The sequence below is a fragment of the Neopsephotus bourkii genome, unplaced genomic scaffold (assembly GCF_033783945.1).
Source record: "Neopsephotus bourkii isolate Nb327-2 ecotype Australia unplaced genomic scaffold, CSIRO-AGI_Nbou_v1 NB_1638, whole genome shotgun sequence".
NCBI classification, from domain to species: Eukaryota; Metazoa; Chordata; class Aves; order Psittaciformes; family Psittacidae; genus Neopsephotus; species Neopsephotus bourkii.
The window spans coordinates 5,423,215-5,445,612 of record NW_026902113.1 but is presented as its reverse complement, the minus strand read 5'-3'; the positions used below and the strand labels follow the sequence as shown (position 1 = coordinate 5,445,612).

The window sequence follows — 22,398 nt, the reverse complement described above, 5'->3', positions numbered from 1 at the left end:
TGTGTAAGTTGGCTTAATAAAAGGTACTACTTCTACCCACCAGCCTTCCTCTGTCTACATCCTTAGACCATCCTGTCCATGGCAGAGTGCTGTAAGGACTCTCCTGATTTGCCAAGTCAAACAATGCCACCAAGAGGTTAGGCTTTGAAAGAGGGGAAGAATGCAGCATTTTGTAATACACAGAGATTGTTGCTGAAGAGAAACCTATGCATCACACAGGGTTTGAACGCATGACATGAATTACTGCAGTTTGGACTAGGTCCAAAATGCTGCCCCTTGCTGTTGTTATCAGTGACACTTTGCTCTCATTTCTGGCTTTGCTTTCTCCTCCAGTCACTGGATAAGCCATTTTCAGGCTGTTGTATTGTTTCAGGTATGTGAAAAGATGGAGAAAACAAAAAAAGTTGAGTGTCTTATTTCTGAGTCTTGTTTTCCTTATGTCCTGCTGTTTCCTGTGGCAGGTATTAATAGCAGACTCTGCAGTTTCTTCCCCTAATCTGTGAGCAATGCTCATCCTCTCCTTCACAGACAATTGCCGGCTGCTTTTACAGAGAGATAGATTTGTGTTCCATTTGAAGAAATCAAATTCTAACCTTTCCAAAGAAATCATTCATTATATATTGCCTTTAAAATCAGTTCTTACATGCAGGTTGCAGCAGAATAAATGTGCTTCAATGGTTATGGGAATCCCATCATAAAGAATTATATGATACAAGAAGACACCTTATTCTGAATTACTGTTATGTAGTTAAATTATGGTTTATTAAACCACAGTATATTCAATTCAAGGTTGCCACATTTATATTTCTCACAAAGGTGAAAAGAAAGTGACTAACGATGGTGGGTGCCTCAATTTTCAAATGTCTAATTTGCCTGTATTTTAAAACAGTTCTGCTTTGCAAATGGTTGAGTGGTGACCACTTTCTGAAAGGCAGCCTCATCTATCTCACATGCATTGCCTAAAACCGATGATACTTTTTGAATCTTTAGACCTGTTTATCTTTCTTTTAATCTTCTAGTTAGTCATTACAAACCAGCATGTCACATAGTCTGTCCAAAATGTCAATAAAACTGGATTTGCCTGGCATAAAAGGTAAGCAAAGGAAAAATTTTTACAAAGCCATAACTTTCAATGTATATTTTAACACTGCATTTGTGAGAACTTGAAACAAATCAAATTTTTGTAATATTTTTAGATCATAAGGAACTAAAAATGCCATCCCGCACAAATCCTCAAGCACAAAAGAACACTTCGGCTTCCTTTCTGGGGTTCAGATCACCTTTTGCTTGGCTTTTCTCCTTTAGAAAATCAAGGAAAAACCAGAGTCAGAAGCAACCACGGTGAGCTATGATCAGAACATACATTATTTCCAGCTTTTAAAAAGTCTAATAATTGTTCTGTGTTTTGTTAGAAAACTTTGTTAAAATTATTTTTTCAGTCTCTTGCCTTTCAGTTCACTGGAAAGACTGGGATTTTGCTTGGTCATGTAATAGGAGATTATTTGTTCTGTGTCAGAAGAATGAGGACTAAGTGGCAAATAATAGCTAAAGTCTTGTGACTCAATCTATTTTACTCAGGTTTTGCACAATCATAGCATCATAAAATGGTTTGGGTTGGAAGGGACCTTAAGGATCATCTAGTTCCAGCCCCCCTGCCATGGGCAGGGACACCTTCCACTAGACCAGATTGTTCAAATCCCATCCAACGTGGCCTTAAACACTTCTAGCCTCTTCCCTCCAGGCTTTATCCCATGGTACTGTACCAAGCACATCCCTCAGGAGACCGAAGTCATCTCTCCTGAAGTTCAGGGTAGCAAGCTTGCTGTGCACCCTCCTCACTGTCCTAAGGATCTTGAACTCCACCATTTCATGGGCATTGCAGCCAAGTTTGCCCTTGAGCTTCACGTTCCCCACCAGCTCCTCCTTGGTGGTAAAACAAGGTCCAGCACAGCACCTCTCCTCTTTGGGTCTTCTCTCACTTGGAGAAGGAAGTTATCGTAGATGCATTCCAGGAACTTCCTGGATTGCTTACGTCCTCCTTTGTTGTCCCTCCAGCAGATACCAGGCTGGTTGAAGTCCCCCATGAGGACCAGGAGTTATGAATGTGGGGCTGCTCCTATCTCCTATCTCATGGAGCTGCATGTGCTCCAGCTGATCACTGACATAGCGGGCGACACCCCCTCCTCATTTACTCTTCCTGACCTTCCTGAAGAGTCTGTATCCTTCCATTCCAATACTCCAGTCATAGTAGCCACCCCACCACATCTCTATGATGCCAGTAAGATGATAGCCCTGCAGGCATGCACACATTTTAACTCCTCTTACTTATTCTCCGTGCTACATGCATCTGCACAGAGGCATTTAAGCTGGGCCCCTAATGAAACTGACTTACTGGCTGAAGTGGCTGGAATTCCTTTGTGCTGCTCTTCAGGTGCTCTCCTGCTGACCTGTGATCCACCTTCAGGCTCTGGTCATCTCTTGCTGGCACTGGCATCAGACTGGTAGGAGTGGGATGGATTGAGGTTTCCCTGCACTGGCTTTAAGCATTTGAAAGCCTCAAGACTTAGCAGTGGATGTACTCTAATTCTCTCTCAAGAGGATAAAGTGTACTGTGTATGGAGATCTGGTGCCCTATGGCTGTGATACAAAACAGAAAAGCGTAGCTTTCCCAGGCCATGGCAGAGAGTAGTGGCCCCAGGCAGCTCTGCTGCATCAGTTCCCACCATTTCCAACCAAAGGCAGCCTAGAGGCAGGCTTGCAGCTTTGGCTGTAGCTGGACAAACAGGGTGTATCTCCAGTGCTTTTGTCTTCCATGCTTCATCAGGGCTTTGGTTTCAGCTGGGTTTGAACCAAAGATTGTCTCATATGTAGTGCCAGAGCTGCTGTTTGAAAAGCATCCCTCTTCCTTGCCATGACCATTAAAGCTGCTGTTCAGAGGGATGAGACTACACTGAGGCTACTTAGGCTGACTGTTTTCTCCTAGCTTGTCCTGTATAGTCCTATATGTCAGCAACACTTGAATGAAACATTTTTGTGTTCATCTTAGGGTAATGCTTGGGTCTGGCAATCACGGATAAAGGTGCATTGTGCAGTGCTATGAAATCTAAGTACGAAGCTGCAATATCTTTGGCACAAATAGCTGATTTTCACTCTGTGAGTCTCCAGTCCATGCCTGAGGCTCCTAGGTGGCATTATGCTAAGACAAGGAACAGCTTGTAATAAACAATGACAGGGAATACAAGCCTCTGAAGAAATTATGATGATTCTGATACATAGGTTTTGTAGCCAGCAGCTTGCCATTGTGGAGTGTTTGTATCAAAGCAGAAGGAGATTTAGGGAGAGGTTTGAATAGAGGCCATGAGGTTAGCTTTGTGGATGTTTACTGGTAACGATTCTCCTACATGGGAAGGCAAGGCAGGTTAGGAAAAAGAAATGTGCAAAGTTGTAACACTGGTCCCTGCATATCACCTGCTCCCTCCTCTTTCCTGTTCATGGTAATGCCCCTTATGCTGGGACATACCACAGCCCTCCCTGCAGAATAAAGGAACACTTGTCTAACTGAGAATCAGATTTCAAGGACGTTGTATGCTGCTGCAAGGTGAGGTGGCCAGTGCAGAAGGGAAGGTCTTGGCTCTGCTGTGGAAGCTAAGCATCAAAATGGTAAATTAAGAAGGAAGAAAAATTAACCATGCCTCCTCATTGCATCAGCTTGGCTGATGTGTTTACCTGGCTTTTCCACAGAAAATTTACTGTATCTCCGCCTCAGATGCCTTTGATTTCTTACCGAGCTCGGCTTGAAAAATAAACAAGTCAATCCTGACGTGTAACTGAGCTGATTGCTACATTTTGTAGTCACGCCTCTCTGTCGAAAACTTCCCCCACCCTCTTCTAGGTGTTGCCCTGGCATGTGGTTTGCCTTATGCATAGGCAAAGCACTGAAATAATCTGCCTCTCACCAGGTAGAGTTATTTTGGAGAGCTAGTGAAACACAATAGGAGGCAGCACTGTAAATCCTGTAAGTAAGCCCAACTGGCAGAAGCTTTGAAATAGATAAATACTAGTGGCAGTTTAGAGGGTCCTTTCTGTACTGGAGAGACAGTTTCATCAGCTGCAGTGGTGTTTTGCCGTGAGAATAAGTTATGGAAGCTGCAGAAAAGAGTGTTCTTATGCGGAGACACAGAAGATGCTAATAAAAGGTTTGTAACTGTAGTCTGAAGATAGTGAAATGTTTGCTCACTTTTGGTTTAAAGGTTTTTGGGGTTCTTGAATTCATCCTTATTCTTTTCTAATACGTAAGCATGATTCATACTGGGAAAGAAATGCTGTTTGTGTTTTCAGCATGTTTAAATCGTGTGTTTGTTGCTTAGCTGGCTTCTTATGTAGTACCAGTGAGAACAGTATAGAAGAAAACGGATTGCACTTTAACATTAGACAACCCGGAGATGGTCTGGGGAGGACAGGTGCCTCGGTGGAAATACTAATTCACAGTAGATTTTAATTCTGAGATATATAGTGTTGTTACCAGTAGTGATACTCGTAAGTAGAATTGTCGTTTACTTTTAACCTTCTATTCGGTTGTCATTAAAAAGGTACATATTATATAAGTGAAAAATATAAAATATAACTTTGTGTTTTCCGTAGGGAGCAGTCTTTTTCTGATGGTGACTATTTCTGAACTTGAGCATTAATTTAACTTCTTTTCTGTTCATGAACAATAGATAATGTTTACAGCTATGCGTGTCTGTGTGCATGTGCATGTGTGTGCAAAATAATGTAAACATTGCTCAATACCCTTAATCAAAAACGAAACTGAATTACTTTTCCCTAAAATTATGCAGTATTTCTCTCGAAGAAGCAAAACTTTAATTTTGAAATGCTGAAAAAAACTTGAAATAATTCAGAAGAAATAATGAGGCAGTTTGAGAAGCGGAGGGATTGGCACAGGGAAAAGATTAAAATAACCTTGTCTGTGTAAGTTGGCAGGGAGGAAAATAAAGCAGGGTGCAGTGACCAGTTATTTCTGACAGAATAGTGACAACAAAGAGGTGGAGGAATTTAGGATAGTGACAGAGATGCAAATGAAAATGTAATTTTTGCCCAGACTATCAGAAGACATTTCTAACTAACATGTCTGCTTTGTGTAGCTTCATTGCAAGGAGCAATTAACACAACACCAAGCACAGCATCAAGCGGGGAGAACTGCAGAGCAGCTTTGCACAGTAAAGCTGGAGAAGAAAGCTTCTAACAAAGCTTTCACATTTTTGTTATGCATATAATTAAAATGAAGGTAACTTGTTAAGCCACAGAATTACCTTGAACTTGGTTTGCAGGAAATCATTGTGAAAAATCTGAAACATAAGTTTCCATCTTAATTCGTTGTAGAAGCATTAAAACATATTCAGTAGTATTTTAATTTAAAGGAAGAGCTATACATAGGTCTCTGAGTCCGGGTTCTGTAAACTTCATTCACAGGGAGTGGTAACCCACTGAATATAGCACCATGAACATAGCACTGTTCATATTCAGTGCTACAAGGTAAAATGAGGAATTTTGGATTCACATTGTCTGGCCCGATCCTAAGCCCACTGAGGTCAACAGGCTTGTTTCCTTTGGTTTCAGTTGGACCCCATGTCAGAGAGGAATCCTGGTTTTACAGTTCACAATTACAGAAGTAAAAACAAATTGCACCTTTCAACTGTTCTTCCCTGCCTGCAAGCACATTGCAAACAAATGACAAAGCACTACAGGAGGAAAGGCTGGGCCACAAAGAACCTGCCAACAAGCCGGTTTATACTTGCTGTTGAAGCACAATAAAGTAGTCTTACCTGAGCACAAGAAAGTTTTAAGAGCTGAAGAACAAGGTCATTCAAACAGACTTTGAGACAAACAGGACTGAGCAGAACTGTCTTTCTCTACTTCACTTTCTCTCAAGAACTAACTTCCTGGGAAAAAACAGTTTCTGAGACCAGGAAGAGCAGGTGATAAACACAAGCTGAGCAACATTTCCTTCAGGGCTTTTGAAGGGCCTGGGTTTGCTTAGTTGTAGAATGAGGAACTGCAGACTAGAATAGACTCAGTGAAGTCAAGTCCTGTTCTTGTTTCTTTAGTTTATTTTGTATTTATATGTCTGCAGGTCACCCCATAGAACAGAATACCTTTTATGTTCAGTAGTTCTCGGCTTGTTCTAACCACGGCATTACTCACAGACTCTCTAGCCAGGTCTCTGCCAAGCCCTTGCAGTTCTGTATAGCTTAGAAAAGCAGACTGGCCTTCCACCATGTGTTACAAATTGGTAAATAAAGGCTGTTTTGGGTGAGTAGCATTAAGTTCCAAAGTTCACACTGAAAAGAGTCTGCTGTCTGTCCTCCTTTGAAGGGGCAGAGCACAGCTCTGCATCTGAGCATGGTGAAATGGAAGAGAAAAGCAATAGAATTGCAGATGCACCCCCCCTTACAGATTTAGAAGCAACCAAAGCTAACTTTGTAGTACCTACTAAATTATTGTTGTTTGGAAAGAGAAGTAATAGCATCTTATCATAAAGCTGCATTGAAACAGTTACTTTATGTGTGTTGCAGGCATTGAGATATCAGTAGGCTGAGTTCATTTTTGGCTGTGCAGCTGCAGCACTTGCAAGCTGACAAGGCCAAACTGAATGGTACATTTCCCCTGCATTTTATTGTTAGCAGGATTTTTTTGAGGGGGGAAGGATGGTTTCTTCATAGAGGAGTCTTTTTTCAGGTGCTTTGCAGTAGTTGTTAAAGAGAAACTGCTGGATATTTGCTACCTAGTAAAATTACGTTATGTTTCTTTTCAAAGCCAACATGTAAATCCTTCTGCCTATAGATGTGACAGTTCTGCTAGCCCATCTTTCAAAGTGGAAGAAATGGCAATGGTAAGTAGCTTATCAACTTTATTGTTAGCAATGTTTAAACCACAGATTTTTCAAAACCTAGTCCCCTTTGTTTTGGCTGTTGATATAACACCTGTTTAAAGGGTATTCTTGCAGTTCTTGTTTTAAATGCTGAGTAAAGTGTCTGTGTTGTGAACCTGTTGAATGGAGTAGAATGACCTTGCTCTGTTAACTGTGCAAATGCAAAGCTTTCTTAGGTAAGCCCTAAGTCTAGCTCTGATCACATTTCAGTTCTTTCTTAATGACCGAATAATTGCATGGGTAGTTTCCTAGGCCAAAACCCTCACATATTTTGGCAACTGTAACCAACCTGCAAATAGGTCCAAACTCACACTGAATAAATAATCTAGAGTATTTACTTTGTTTCTTTTCATTTGTGCAAGGGTGAAAAAGTAGCTGACTCAGGCAGGCAATAAGATAGAGCCTCTCCTGCAACATTTCCATGAGCAGAATTACTGTGTAAATATAAATTTTGACAGTAGGAAATTATTTTTGGCTGAATGTTCCATTTTATAAGCACAAGCTCAATTTAAGGGTGAAAAAAACAGATTTATTTCTGATGTAATTTAAGTGCATGCTGTTGAAATAAACAGATTTCCTCCAAGGATGATATTAGTTAGTTTAATTACTTTATTACCCTGTATTACTAATGTGTCTTTCCTCCTCTTCAATTGTATGGTATAACCACAGAGGGGACTAAGAAGGTATACAGTATATAATCAAAGGTATAGAGGAGGTAAATTGGCCACCTCCCTTCTCTCGTATTTCAAAAACAAAGGGATAATCATATATTAATATATGACTGAACAAAGATCTTATCAGAGAATCATGCCTATTATATAAATAGACTGTCATAGCTAGGTAAGTAAAATATTATGAATATTGAGAACTGAAAAGTAGTAAGGGGTTTTATTTAAAAAAGGAGGAAGAGTCTCAGCTAAAATAAATCAGCAGTTCAGCAGTTGTCTGCACTTTTACCATCTGAGACTGTGAGCTGAGAGAAATATGGATGGCACAGGAACCTCTCCATCTTAACATGTAAACTGAACTCAGATGGGGAATAGGATGCCATTTTTCCTGCTGCTAAGGTAATTTATCACAGCCCCCTAAAGTGCTGCCTTGCGATACAAAAATTGACTGTGGTGTTAAATTATTAAATCTCTGTTGGGAGGCGAGTGTGTGAACTTTAAAATGTGCTGGTTAAGAAACAGGTGATTAGGAAAAACTGAATTAAAAGATACAGTGCAGTAAGGATGCATATGGAGAAAATAAGCAAACTATGCCCGTTACTATTTAAGGTCATTATAATTCATGTATTGAAAATATGCAACAGAATGAGGACAAGATGAGCCAATCTCCTTATTACATATGTAAAAGTCTCTAAAATGCATGCAACTTTACAATCCTCAGTGCTGTATTATAATAGTACTACATTTAATGGACCCACAGAGAATTTACTGACTCTGACATGTAACATAATTTGTGATGTGACATGTGAAACATGATCTGAACTCACATGTAGAACTAAAATCATGTTGCCTTACAATTTCTAACAGGCTGAAATGTGCAATTCCCCAATGGCAACTGAAACAGATGGGCATACTTTTGATGCAAACCAAAATGAAATGATGGAGAAAAGTGCACAGGAATGGAGTGAACAGCTAGAGAAGGAGTTTTTCAATGGTAAGTGTGTGTCCTTACTTTGTTCTGATATTATTGTTATCAGAAGTGACTGTGGTGATTGGTCTCAGGGCATTCTCTGCAAACACATAGATTTTAAAGATGTGGCTATTAGTTTGTACCATAGTGGCTATTTTGGTGGCTTCATAGGACAGCATAATATCTACTCTATTGTATCGTGTGTTGTGTACAGTGTATCATGACACTTCAGAATATGTCACTGGTCACTCTTAGAGTGTATTTCATCTCATATTGATGAAGTTCAGAAGAATCACAACTTAAGAGCGTACATTTCTCTGCTGATTCTGACAGAAGCCCATATTGCTTCCTTTAGATGCAGACATACAATTACATAAGAATTTCATCCCAGTTTCATGCATGCATAGTTTTGATAATGATGAATTACTGGGCCTGGTTTTGTGAATTCTAAAGCCTGAAATCACAGAAGCAAAAGGTATTGTGGCATGCAGTTAGCTTTCTGGGAGCCCTTATAGAACCACACAGAAGTTGTTAGTTCTTTTTTGTCTTCTCACTGCTGGGAAGCAAAGCAAGATCAGACAGCCTGTGGGAGTACTGAGGTGTTCTTCTGTAAACTCTCTCAGATCTGTGCAAACAAATGCCCATTAATATTATTTTCTACCACCCAAAATTACAAGAAATCAGAGGTTGAAAGCATGACTGAGAAGCATGAGTGGGTGAGTTGGCAATGCTGGAAGAAGAGAGCACTGCAGGGTGAACCACTGCAGTGGTTCTTCTGAAACACACACCTGTCACTGCTTTTGGGTGTCAGTCATGTGCACACTTGTCCACTGACAGACTAAACCTGTACATAGCTTGGCTGATGTCCTCCAAACGGAAGACTCAGAAACTGCTCATCTTTTTTGTTGTTCGAAGCTGACTCTCTCAAGATTCTTCTCTCTTCTGTGCTAAAGAGAAACTTAGGAAAAAGCTAAATTTTACTACTTTCATATCACCTTTTATTCCAACTATACATACCTGGCAGTGCTTTCTTAATGATTCTTTACTATTAGCACAGATCTGTAATGACTGATCAGTCAGTCTTTTTTATTTATATGCATTAGGAAACGCTGTAGCAAAGCAGCCATATCCATTTGTGGTTATATCTTACATATGCTATTTTCAAAGTATGAAAGAATACAACTAGCAAATGCATAATTGTTGCAGATAAAGTAACTACATTGTTGTCAGTCATACAACTGAACATCTTGGTTAATTGAGCTGTATAGTGTTTAATTCCAGTTCATGAGACAAATCATGGGTTCCTAACTATTTAATTACACTTTTCTATCCAAATAATGCCGGTTTTGAGTGCTCATTTTAAAGTAATAATCTGCAGTTTAGCGGAGAACTTCTTTTCTGAATGAGACAGTGAATATGCCAGGCAACTGAATATGTTTGTTTGCTGGTTTTCAGGATTCTGTGTTTTCTTACAGCTGCATCATAACACTGCTTTGTGAACACATATAGAAGTCTGTGTCTCCCTAGTGAATTCTTTTCAGTGATTTTTTGCTTACAAACTAGATTTGGAAAGTTTACACACACACACGTGTAGCTCATGAGTAAGAATTCAGACTTCAGTTTGTTTTGTTTTCTTTTAAATAGCATAAAGACTAACATTTACATAAAGAGCAGCTTTAAGATCAGTCACAGAGCAGCACATTTTTTCCCTTGCAGTCATAATGGGTGACTGCTGACAGGTCCTGTGGAGGAAGAATGTGTGGTTTGGGGAGGGTTTTGAATGCTGAGAAGCTGACTCTTTTAAACCTAGTTCTGATTATTAATCATAGTGTATGAAACTTCTAAACTGAAATAGTCAGAAGATTATTAAACAAAACTAAACACTTTTTTTTTCCCCTGTACAGTTCTCAATGATCTGGATGACCAGCTGGCCCAGGAACAAGCCCAAGACCCATTAAACAGGACAGTTTCTCCTAGCAGTGCATCAAATGTCCAATACAGTAGTGCATTACCTACCCTAAAGAGGCAGACTGATAGTAGGGGGCAACGCAGAAATGACTGGAGTGACATGCCTAGCACATACTTCCCAGATGGACTGAGAACACTAAGAGCCAAAGATGAACACAAGATTTTCATCAGACCAAGGAAATTACATAGTGCATATATAAACTGGCACCAGACAGCCTTTCAAGATGACTACAGATACAGTGACCCAGTTGATGGAAATTCTCATCTACTAAGCAGCAGGCTGCCTTCTGTTTCTTTTGGACGGTCTTCAGAAGGTAGCTTATATCCTCCTTCCGTAACTCACAACAGTGGATTTAGGTACAAGAGTTGTATGAACAGGGATACAGCTGGCAAAAGTTACTCTGTGTGTTCCCTTCGGAGATGTCTATCATCAGTATCTTCTGACCAGCTATCAGGATCTAGTTTACATCCATTGGCAAGAGAGACCAAGAATGGCTTTGTACCAAGATTCGGTCGACAGAACCCAAAGAGAATTCCTCTGTCTTCTATTGTATGGAACAACACACCAGACTCCCCTGAACAAATACCAACCCAAGAAAAGATGTTTAGAACCCAGTCACTGATGGAGTTTCATGCTGCAGACCCTGGCAGATATTCCAGCACTTTACAAGAAACCAAGAAATACGGATGTTACCACACAAAACACCACTACAGAAGATCTATTTCAAGCAGTAATTGCTTTAGTAGAGTTAGTTGTCCTGACAAAGCTACTTCTCCATTGCCCTTTGATAACTGGGAAAATTATCCACTATACAAATCAGAAAACAATCTCTCTAGATCCTACTATAGGGACACTTCTTCTCATGGCATGTTGTATGCAAACCAAAAAAACTCTCCTTATGGAAAAAGAGACTGCTATCCTTCTTGGACTGATATTCCTCAGTACTACAGTGATGAAGCATTTCTTTCCCCTGATGCCAGCTTTGACGTGATGATGGCCAACTTAAATGAGCAGCAGTGGGCACATACAAAGAATGCCAAGTTTGGTTCACAGCGCCTGCAGAATGATTTTCACATGTATTCTCCAGAAAATCTGAATATCAGAAGGATAACAAGAAGTGCAAGTAGAACTTTTTCAGAATTTACTGAGGGCTGTCAGCCTTGCCTAAGTTGTAACTCTTCAGTTTCTTCATGTAGTACCACAACTGATGAGTCAGTCTTTCCTGAGTTGAAGGACCAAACAAAACCTATTGGACTGAAGAGGAATTCAGTTGACATTACACTAAGAAGCACTAAAGCAGACTTTACACAACTAGAAAAGGTTGAAGGTATGAAACTGCCAGATGAAAACATACCACTGCAGTCAGTGTCTCAACAAGTAGATACAAACTACATCAACAACCAGAGTTTTCCCTCTAACAGCCCTGCTTCTGCCACATTACAGAGCGATGCATCTCTCTTTAACACAGTGAGATCAAAGAGACAAACCCAAGTCACTGCCAGAGGAGATATTGCAAAAATATGTATGTCAAACTGTGACAAAAGAAATGTACAAATGAAGGGAAACGACTGCCCACCCAGCAGTGTGTTCAGGCAACCTGCCTGTATTTTAACTAATGAGAGCAGAAAGGAACCTTTTCTTCCAAGTCAGAAAGACTGGGAACATAATCTGCACGATGCAGCAAAAAGAGAGAGTATCAAACAGGATAATCGGAGTGCAGAAGACATTAACCAAGCTACTCCAAAGAGACGCTCCTCACTGCTGAATGTTGCTTCTGCTCCATCCACTGAAAAATTAGCAAACTGTCAAGGCATGTTGTCCTGTCCTCCTGAATGTTCATCTAGCTCCTCCCAAAGCTCTCCACATGCACTTTCTCATAAAGACAATTCTAAATGTTTGGGAACACTAACTAGCTCTTCAGTAAATGGCACAGTTACTGAATCTCAAGCAGAAGGTGGAAAACCAGCCCAAGTGAGCAGAGTATGTGTTACTGAAAAGATTGCACAGAAAATGCTGCAAAATGCAGGCACTTTAGTTACTAAGGACTGTAATGGACAATTCGCTACTAGTTCTTTACAAAATGGAAATTCTGGAAATACTTATATGCACAGATGTGATGGAGATGCCACGACCTCTGATCGTAGTTTAAATTATTTTTGCCTTGAAAAAGAAAGTGGAAAACTAGGGAGTAATTCACCTTGTACTGAAAGGTTTCACAAGAAAGACAGCTTGCTGAGACACACAAGTAGCTGCAGCATTACTGGCTCCCCTAGAAGAAACAGCCTCAAATCTCCTGACCCACTTGTTATTTATTACACTTTACCCAGAAAGTCAGCTAGCATTGCTGGTAGTATTATGTCAGATACACCCATCTCTTTACCTAGAGAAAGCAGAACAACGTACAATTATTTAAGGTGTGAAATTCCATGTCGAGCTGATGCCTTTCGTTTTAATCAAAGAGATGTGTCTTGTTTAGACTCAAAACATCCCTTTTTAACATCAGCATCGTTAAATGCTGCTACAAATAACAAAGAAAAAGATTACCCCAGTCCTTTAACCAAAAGTCCTAATGATTCAGTAAGTAGTAACACATCAGTTGAACTGACAGAGAGATGTAATCATTTAAGGAGAAGAGAATCCTCTGTGTTTTCAGATTGTAGTGACAGGGGAAATTTTTTGCAGAAATACAAAACTACAAGCACATTTACAGTTTGCGTTGATGAAGATCATGTCAAGTATCATGAACTGGTTTCGATCTATTACACATTACCACGGAGGCATTCAAGAACATTTTCTAACATCTTTAGAGATAATCCAGAGGATGCAGATTCACCTTGTCGCAAAGAAAATGCTCATTCACCAAGAATACAAAGGAAGAAAAATGAAGGTCATGTGAGTTTAGCAAATATTTTTTCCCTCAGTGCTGTGGGAAAAGAGGTGCCTTCGTATTCTTCTGACCAAGTATCTTCAGCTCTGGTCACACCTCAGAATTTAGGAGCTGTTGTTGATAGTGATGAAGAGAATTCCCACTTAAATCCTAGCTCTGAGAAGATTTGTACTTTGAAGTCGATGGGTATAGTACGTAACAGGAAAGATAGTTCAGCAGATACTTCATTAGCAGAAAATGACATGGTGACACAATCCACTGCAATAGTGGTTAAGTCAGGTAAGGCCATTTCTGATGCTTCAAGCAGCCAAAATACAGAAACCTGTCTAAAAGAAAAGAAGGAAATTTTACAGACAGCCCCACCACTAACGTCCACTTTATCAACCCCTTCCAAGCCAGGCAGGCATTTAGAGAATCCTTTGTATTCTGCTTCAACAAATAAATATATAACACAGAAGGGAAACTCTGAAAACTGCTCTAAGGCCCCTAAAGTGAACACCAATAAAAATCTGAACAGTTCACTCATCCGTTCAGGAGAGAAAAGTTCCCTTGGAAGGAGCAGTAACACAGAGCGTGCTGATGTGTCGCTTCCTCCTGCAGAAGACAAGTACAGGGGTAGCACTGAAGTCAAACACAGAGTAAATTTCCGACACCAAGCCAGCCCTCTGTATAATAATAAAAATAGTGGATTACAATTAAGGGCTGACAGTTCAAGAAAAAATGCAAACGATTTAAAGTCTTGTAGCAAAGTGCTTTCAGGGTCTCAGGGCAAAGCATCTGAGGTAGGCACAGCTCCCAGTGCTGATCCATCACTTCATCTTGACAAAGTGGTTAGCACAGACACAGATGAAGTAAAGAATTCAAAGATTAAAAAAGAGCTAAGCTCACAGGGTGTTCGGATGGGTAAAGATTACAGTGGTTTGCAAGAACCAGAGAGGCACAGTGAAGGCAGCCTGAACATGACCTGTAAAGATAAAGTCCTCAGGGTAACACAAGATCAGAAGATAACACAGAGTGCAGAAGATGAGAACAAGCTTCTCTCTGACTGCACAAGGGACAAAGTCAAAGATATAGAAAAAAGGAAAAACAGACCTTCAATTAAGAATAAATTGGCCGCTGTTTACAAAACAAGTCGAAAATTTTCAAGTAAAAACTTACCCCCCAAACCACACATAAGTAACATCTTTTCACAGAATGATGGAAGTGCCACTGCTTTAGAGGCCGACATGTCCCTCGACTCACTGATTCCAGCGGATTCCCATCAGCCATTCCTGCAGTCGAACAACGAAAATCAGGATCACAGTGTGGACTCTGATAAGAATACGCCAAAGCCAAGAATAGCTGAGAATAAGAAGACTGAAGTCCAGAATGGTCCTTCTTTGCGTGTTAGTAATGCCAATTGGAGGTCTTTTACAAGCCCATGCACCCAGAAGGAAGCCATCAGTCCCAAAAAATCTACAGTGAAAGTGGAAAATAGGCCAAGTCTTACAACCCTCTTTCCAGATAAAGCAGTAACCACAAGAAATAAGAATTCCCAAACACTTGATCTCAGGTTAGAAAGCAAAGGCCAGCCCGTTTCTCCCAGTGTTACTACATCAGATGCTCTGGATGATGAGAAAAGAAGAGCTAGCAGTCATGCCTGCACTCCTCCCTTGCCACTTTTAACTGACAAAAATTCAAACACCTATGTAAATAGTTGCTTGCAGGCAGACACATATCCAGAGCAAAACCTGACTTCCCAAACAGTGCTTGGTCGATGCCAAAACACCTCTCAGCCTGCTAGCTTAAGAAATGCTAACTTGCACAGCTCTCAGTTGCACAAGAGTCACACCAAAAGTCAGCGTGAGCGTCACCTCTCTGAAAGTATTTGTGCTCCAGATTCCCATGCGACCTTTGCCTCAGGAAGCAATATTCTACCCAAAGAGGGCATACATGGGAAGAGATTTAAATCTTACTCAGAGTTGTTGTCTTGTGATGAAAATGAAAACTGGGCATCAGATGATGAGAAATGTTACAGCACTAGAAATCTGATGTATCCTTCTGTTGAATTCGGTATATTTGGCAAAGAACAACAGTTAGCTTTCCTGGAAAATATCAAGAGGTCACTCACAGAAGGGCGATTATGGAGACCTTGTCTTCTTAATAATCCTGGTGCGCTCAGAGATGGAGAGACCCCTTCTATAAACAGGGCTGAGCTTCTGAGCTCAAGTTCTGCTGGGAGCAAAATTTCATCGACTGCTTCTTCCCCAAGAGAACCAACCGATATCTATCAGGAAGACCCAGCAGCTTATTCAGACTCAGACAGTGATACCACCACTGATGATGAATACTACCTAGATGAGGTAGATAAGGAATCTGAGCTATGAAGGGCCCATGGTACTAAGATGGCACAATAGCTCAGCGGTTTCTGGGCAGGCAAAAACATGTAAAATACTTCGAGCCAGTTCTTGTGCTGCTATAAATTGGTACAACTTCATTAGTTTTTAAGAAGTTAGTATGTTACATTAGCTGAGCATCTGACTTTTGTATTAAATATGTGGCTTCACCATTGTTGTTTCTCTAGCAGGGAAAAGAATGTTAAAAAATCCCTTCCCAAAAAAATAGAAGGTAAACAACTGTGGAGCTTTGAGCAGTGTAACTCTAGAGATGGCTTTCCTCTGAGTCAGCAAGCAGTGGTGTAGGCTCCTGCCAGCAAAGCAGTGCTGGAATGGATAAATTCTAGCTTGAGCTACTTTTTCTTACAGGACTTAACAGAAAACCAAGAGGTTACTTTGCTGAAATTACTGTTTCTCCATTTTTCCTCATTTACCAGATGAAGAATGATAATGCCAATCCATCCCACCCAACAATTTCCCCTGCAGAACAAAACCTGTTCCATTTTTACAGCGTATTCTCTCTTTTCTGCATTCCTGGAAGCACAGCAGCAATGTCCCTGGTGGCATGTGTTCTGACGTGCAGATGAGGCAGATTCCACACCAAAATTTTTCTCCACAGCATTGCCAGAGCAGTGAGCAATATGAGTTACAGAACTGCTGCTAGTGCATGGGAAGCAGCTCAGTAAAGGGCACAGCACTGCAAAACTCACCAGAATTCCTAAGGATGTTAAGAAACACAGCTGAGCATGGAAGTCTGCTTTTTAGACATGGGAGATTCCTAATGGCACAGCTTTGGTTATGGCTGAAATGAACAGCCAAGATCCCTGTATTTGCATTAATAATCCAACACTTCAAACTATGCAAACTGTAAAAAGGTCTGCCCTATCTATTTCCTATATAAACCTCATGGGTTGAATCCTAAGCTGTCTTAGTTAGTGGGGAGACAACCATAACCAACACATCTTGCAATGTCCCCAGGTTCTCTTCTGCTCAGCTGGGCTCCTTCAGGGCAGCACCGGCTGAACTGGGTCACAACAGGCTGGCAGGTTCTTACACACGAATAAAAGCAGCAAGAAATGCTCTTTGCCTTTTGCTAAACTACCATCCCTTTTCGGTATTTTTCAACCACTCCTGCCATCACCACGGTACTTCTATCCTTCAAACTGAACAACTGTAAGCATTTCCCAGTGGCTATTCTTTGGCCACAGTAATAAGGTAGTATCATTACTCAGTAGTCAAAACTCATCTCTGGCCATTAAATTTCTAACTAAGCTTTGATCTTTTCTTTATGCAAAATCAAAGTGGCTCTCTGAGCCAGAAGATAGTATTTTTAAGTAATTACACATTTACTTCTACTTTATTTCTAATTTCACATATGGTCTAAAATGATGACCCATATTTTTATATGCTTTTTAATTCAGTAAAATTTCTGTAGGACATAATTGTATTTTTGTAAATGGAAGGACAGAATGCTGGTATTCTAAAATAATATATTTTACACAAAACAAGCAATGCTTGTATCACTGACTGCTCCACAAGAAAGTAAATGATGAAAATATTAGAGTGGGTAGCTGGTATCCGTATTTTTTTATACTGTAAACTTCGTTAAAGAAGTGGGTCTATAGTTCGTATCTGTACCAATATGTAAGTATCTTTATACTGGGGTAATTTGTCTGTTGTACATAAAAGGACTAATATAAACTATGTCTTTATAGTCAGAATTGATTTCTGTGACGTGCCTGTTCTGTAAGGATATAAGCTGGAAGGAAATTCCAGTTTGTAAAACGTGGTATTCTAAGGAGAAATGTCTTTCTGTAAACAGCTCTATTCTATACATACAGGATTCTATAGAATAAGACAATAAAACCAGCTGAATATCAGTGAGGAATATGTGCTGCTGTACGTTTCTGCAAAATACATTAGTCCAAAACCTGGGAACAGCAGCCTACGTAAGGTAAAGACTAATAAAATAGATGTTTACAGGGGCAATAAATGGTCAGACACTTTTTCCTGACTACAAGGGGACAGTCTAGAACATTTTTACTTGGAAATATTTTCTACCTGTTCAACAGAAGTTGGATTAAGTTCTCACCTTGTTGGCATACATTTTTTTTTTCATTTGCTATGCAATCTGTGCTATGTAAGTACAGCAAATCAGGTGCCTTGATTTAATGGAAGCAAGTAAAAATTGCTTTTGGGCATATATCAGTTGTGAAGACTGCAGCCCTTTGAAGATCTGTAAAGTAATATTTACACCAAATAATGGTATTCTGTAAAACAGTCATTTGTGTGAAAACGCAGAGGAAAATACCCTTTGAATAGCAACCAGCTCCATTCTGTTCATCAGAGCTGGGGTTTGACACGTTCACTCTTCCAAGCTTTTTCCTTGGCAAAAGTATATTCTATAAATGTTCATAATTTATAGGAGTTTCATATTTAAAAGTCTTTAAAATAAATTCTGCGTTCAAATGAAGAATGTATCGGTACTGTGTGTATTTTTCACTTACTGGACATGCCACAGACTCCAAGGGGGGCACCAGCCTGGCTCCATTGCGCACCTGCAGGGCACAGGCCTGCCTAATGCAGGGGGAGGATGTGCTGCCTTAGCCAGGTGCATACTGCTGCCTTCTGCTGTCCTGCCAGCTGAGGAGTCCCCAGAACACCAGTCCTATCAGTGGCTGTATCTTTACAATAGACATATTAACCAGCCGTATGCCTACAACTTGCCTCGAGGAGCTGATACTCCATGGAGGGGCCAAAGGTACTATTTGATGAGCAGGTTTACAAGGTGGTGATCTCCACGTGAAGATCACTTTAGCTGGAATTAGGCCTGAGTGGAGCCTGGCTGCCACGTGCAGCATGGTGACAGGGTGTGAGACTCACCACTGCCTTTCAACCTTAATTACTACAGCCAGTGAATGTGGCACCTGAGTTCAGTGACACAGTCCCTCAGCCAGGTTGCAGAAGGAAACATGGTTTGTGAGCTGAGGCAGTGTTTCTGTCTAGATCTCTGTTCACCCATTAGGTGTCCCCAGGTGACACGAGTCACCTCTAACATTTCTAACATCTAACATCTCAGTGGCCTTGGAAAGAAGGGACAGAAATCTCATGGTCTCATCATAGGGCAGCTCAGACTGGGGAGGACCTCAGGAGGCCTCTGCTCCAACAGCAGCTTGGCTCTGAGGTCAGACCAGGCCACTTCATCCAGCTGGGGGTTGAAAATGTCTGAGGATGGAGCCTAGACAACCTCTTGGGGCAGCCTGTGCTCCTCCTGACGGTCCCTATGGGGAACATGTGTTACAGGCTGAGCCTCTCTTCTCTCAACTTACGCCAGTTGTCTCTTGTCCTTTTTCTCTGTGTCACCTCCTCATTGATCTCCCCAAGGGCAGCAGGGGCTTCTGCAAGGTCCATCCCCTCTCCAAAGCCATCTCCGCCCCAGGCTGAGCAAGCCCAGCTGGCCCATCCTCTCCTCACACAGCCAGTCCTCCAGACACTCCCTGTCAGTGGCCTCCCCAAATTTGATCCACTTTATCGATATCTCACACTGGGGAGCCCAAGACTGGGTACAGTATCTACATGTGGTCTAGCAAGCACTGAGTGGAGGGGGATAATGACTCCCCTTGACCTCTGGCTCTGCCCTGTTCATACAGCCTAGGATGACGTTGGCTTTCATTGCTGCCAGGATTCTCTGGTGGCCCATGTACCCCTCACTGCCCACCAGGGAGTTCAGATCTGAGGACCCCAGCACAAGAACATGGACCTGTTGGAGCAAGTCCAGAGGAAGTGACAAAGACAATCAGAAGTTGGAGCACCTCTGCTGTGAAGACAGGCTGAGAGAGCTGGGCCTGTCAGCATGGAGAAGAGAAGGCTGCAGGGAGACCTTAGAGCAGCTTCCAGTACCTAAAGCAGACCTATAGCAAATCTGGAGAGGGACTTTTTACAAGGGCATGCAGTGACAGGACAAGGGGGAATGGCTTTAAACTGACAGAGGGGAGATTTAGATCAGATATTAGTAAGAAATTCTTCCCTGTGAGGGTGGTGAGGCACTGGCATGAGTTGCACAGAGAAGCCGTGGCTGCTCCATCCCTGGCAGTGTCCAAGGCCAGGCTGGACAGGGCTTTGAGCACTCTCTTCTAGTGGAAGGTGTCCCTACCCATGGCAGGGGGGTTGGAACTAAATGAGCTTTAAGGTTCCTTCCGAACCACTCCATGATTCTATGATCTCCCTATGGCCTTGTCTGACCAGCCTTGGCCCCTGCCAAGCCCAGCCCCATGTGAAGGCTGATGTCCCCAGGGCCCTGCAGCCACCCCAGAGCTGGGTCTGACCCCAGTTCCCCTCACAGGCCTGATCCTGATCTGCAGATTGATGTCACTGCCTGACCTCAGCCCTGTCCTGTCCCCACAAGCCTGCTGGGTTATGTGTCCTCTCAGCTGCCCCACAGGCTGTCTGCCACATGTTGGGAGGTCCCTGGTGAAGCCCTGCTGCCAGCCATGGTTCTATGCTCCTCACCCTGTTCCCCAGGGAGCAGCCTGATCAAGGACTTCTCAGTCTCATGCTCTGCCAGTGACAAGGGGCACAAGAGGCCAGGAGGGAGCAGAAACAGGACACCTGACCCAAACTAGCCAAAGGGGTATTCCATACCACAGCACATCATGCCCGGTATATAAACTATGGGGACTTACCTGGAAGGCCCAGATCACTGCTTGGGTCAGGCTGGGTATCGGTTGGCAGGTGGTGAGCAATTGTATTGTGCATCACGTAGGTTTATTGGGTTTTATTCCTTTCTTTATTTAATTAATAAAGAAGAAAGCACAGCTACAGGCTGGGCAGAGAAGAGATTCAGAGCAGCTCTGAGGAGAAGGACTTGGGGGTGTTGGTTGATGAGAAAATGAACATGAGCTGGCTTCAGTGTGCGCTTGCAGCCCAGAAAGCCAACCGTATCCTGGGCTGCATCAAAAGGAGCGTGACCAGCAGGTCAAAGGAGGTGATCCTGCCCCTCTACTCTGCTCTTGCGAGACCTCACTTGGAGTATTGTGTGCAGTTCTGGTGTCCTCAACATAAAAAGGACATGGAACTGTTGGAACAAGTCCAGAGGAGGGCCACGAGAATGACCAGGGGACTGGAGCACCTCCCATATGAAGATCGGCTGAGGAAGTTGGGGCTGTTCATCCTGGAGAAGAGAAGGCTGCGTGGAGACCTCATAGCAGCCTTCCAGTATCTGAAGGGGGCCTATAGGGATGCTGGGGAGGGACTCTTCATTAGGGACTGTAGTGACAGGACAAGGGGTAATGGGTTTTAACTAAAACAGGGGAAGTTTAGATTGGATATAAGGAGGAAATTCTTTACTGTAAGGGTGGTGAGGCACTGGAATGGGTTGCTCAGGGAGGTGGTGAACGTTCCATCCCTGGCGGTGCTCAAGGGCAGGTTGGATGAAGCCTTGGGTCACATGGTTTAGGTGAGGTGTCCCTGCCCATGGCAGGGGAGTTGGAACTTGATGATCTTAAGGTCCTTTCCAAGCCTAACTATTCTATGATTCTGTGATTCTATAATAATTGTATTTTTTGCTTTATTTCAATTATTAAATTATTCTTATCGCAACCTGTGGTTTTTTTCCCGATTCTCCCCTCCCATCCCACCAGGAGCTGGGGAGTGAGTGAGCAGCTGCACAATACTTAGTTCCAGGCTGGGCATAAACTATGACACATCCATAACTCCATATGTATTTTCTCTTGCCTGTTGGGAGTATCACACACAGTATGTCAGTGGAGATCTGTGGTTATTTGAAGTGAGGGAGTTTAGGAGACTAAAGTCAAAAGCAAGGAGGAAACCAGACTTGATAATTCCACTTTCAAGGAACCTGTTTTTCACGGTCTGTATGTACAGAGACTTGAAGTTCATGTTATTCAAAACCATGCAGCACTCATTTGTGCGATCATTGCTTTGCATGTGAAAATCCAGCCTTACACGGAAGCTTGATTTAATTCTCCTACAGCCTTGGAACCCCCCATCTACCAACACCCTGAAATACTTCCTAGTAGAGCAAACACTTCTGAAAAAATGATACAACAACCTTAGGAGATGACTCATTGGAGGTTTCCCCCATTCACTTGTATTCCATCACTTTAAATCCACTGCTTTGGTACTTTAAATCCATTACATTTTCTAGAGAATAATATTATGACGCCTCTTTCCCTGTCACTTGGCATTACCACCTAGTGAGGGCCACTGCCAGCTTCTCACCCTGAGAGCCCTGAGCTTGGCCTCCTCCCCACAACAGCAGCTGAGCCCAGCAGCAGGGAATGTGCCTGAACATCCCAACAGGGGCTGCTCTGCCCTTCTTTACTATGAGGGTGCTGAGACACTGGCACAGGTTGCCCAAAGAAGTAGTAAATGCTCCATCATGAATAATGCAGTGTTCAAGGCCAAGTTGGACAAGGCTTTGGGCAACCTGGTCTCGTGGAAGGTGTCCCTGCCCATGGCATGGGGTTTGGAACCGGATGAGCTTTCAGGTCCTTTCCAAAACATTCTATGATTCCATGATCGTTGTTTTTTTCCTCTTCAAATTCCAGAGCAGCAGTTCAGCTGCCGGCTGTATTGT

At 42.1% G+C, this 22,398-nt stretch overlaps 1 protein-coding gene across 2 annotated transcripts in view; it reads left to right on the top strand.

Moving 5' to 3' along the window:
• The window catches only part of EXPH5 (exophilin 5), a 35,480-nt gene extending 19,165 nt beyond the window's left edge, over positions 1 to 16,315 (top strand). Inside the window, exons 3-6 of one of the 2 annotated variants that reach the window (XM_061374390.1) lie at positions 1,197 to 1,341; positions 6,844 to 6,892; positions 8,467 to 8,593; positions 10,474 to 16,315. In XM_061374390.1, the coding sequence (XP_061230374.1) occupies positions 1,197 to 1,341; positions 6,844 to 6,892; positions 8,467 to 8,593; positions 10,474 to 15,791 (5,639 nt within the window). In that variant the 3' untranslated portion in view covers positions 15,792 to 16,315. Of the gene's footprint in view, positions 1 to 1,196; positions 1,342 to 1,938; positions 4,197 to 6,843; positions 6,893 to 8,466; positions 8,594 to 10,473 lie in introns of those variants that run through there. The other variant, XM_061374391.1, reaches the window with a different exon arrangement.
• Positions 16,316 to 22,398: the final 6,083 nt, after the last annotated feature.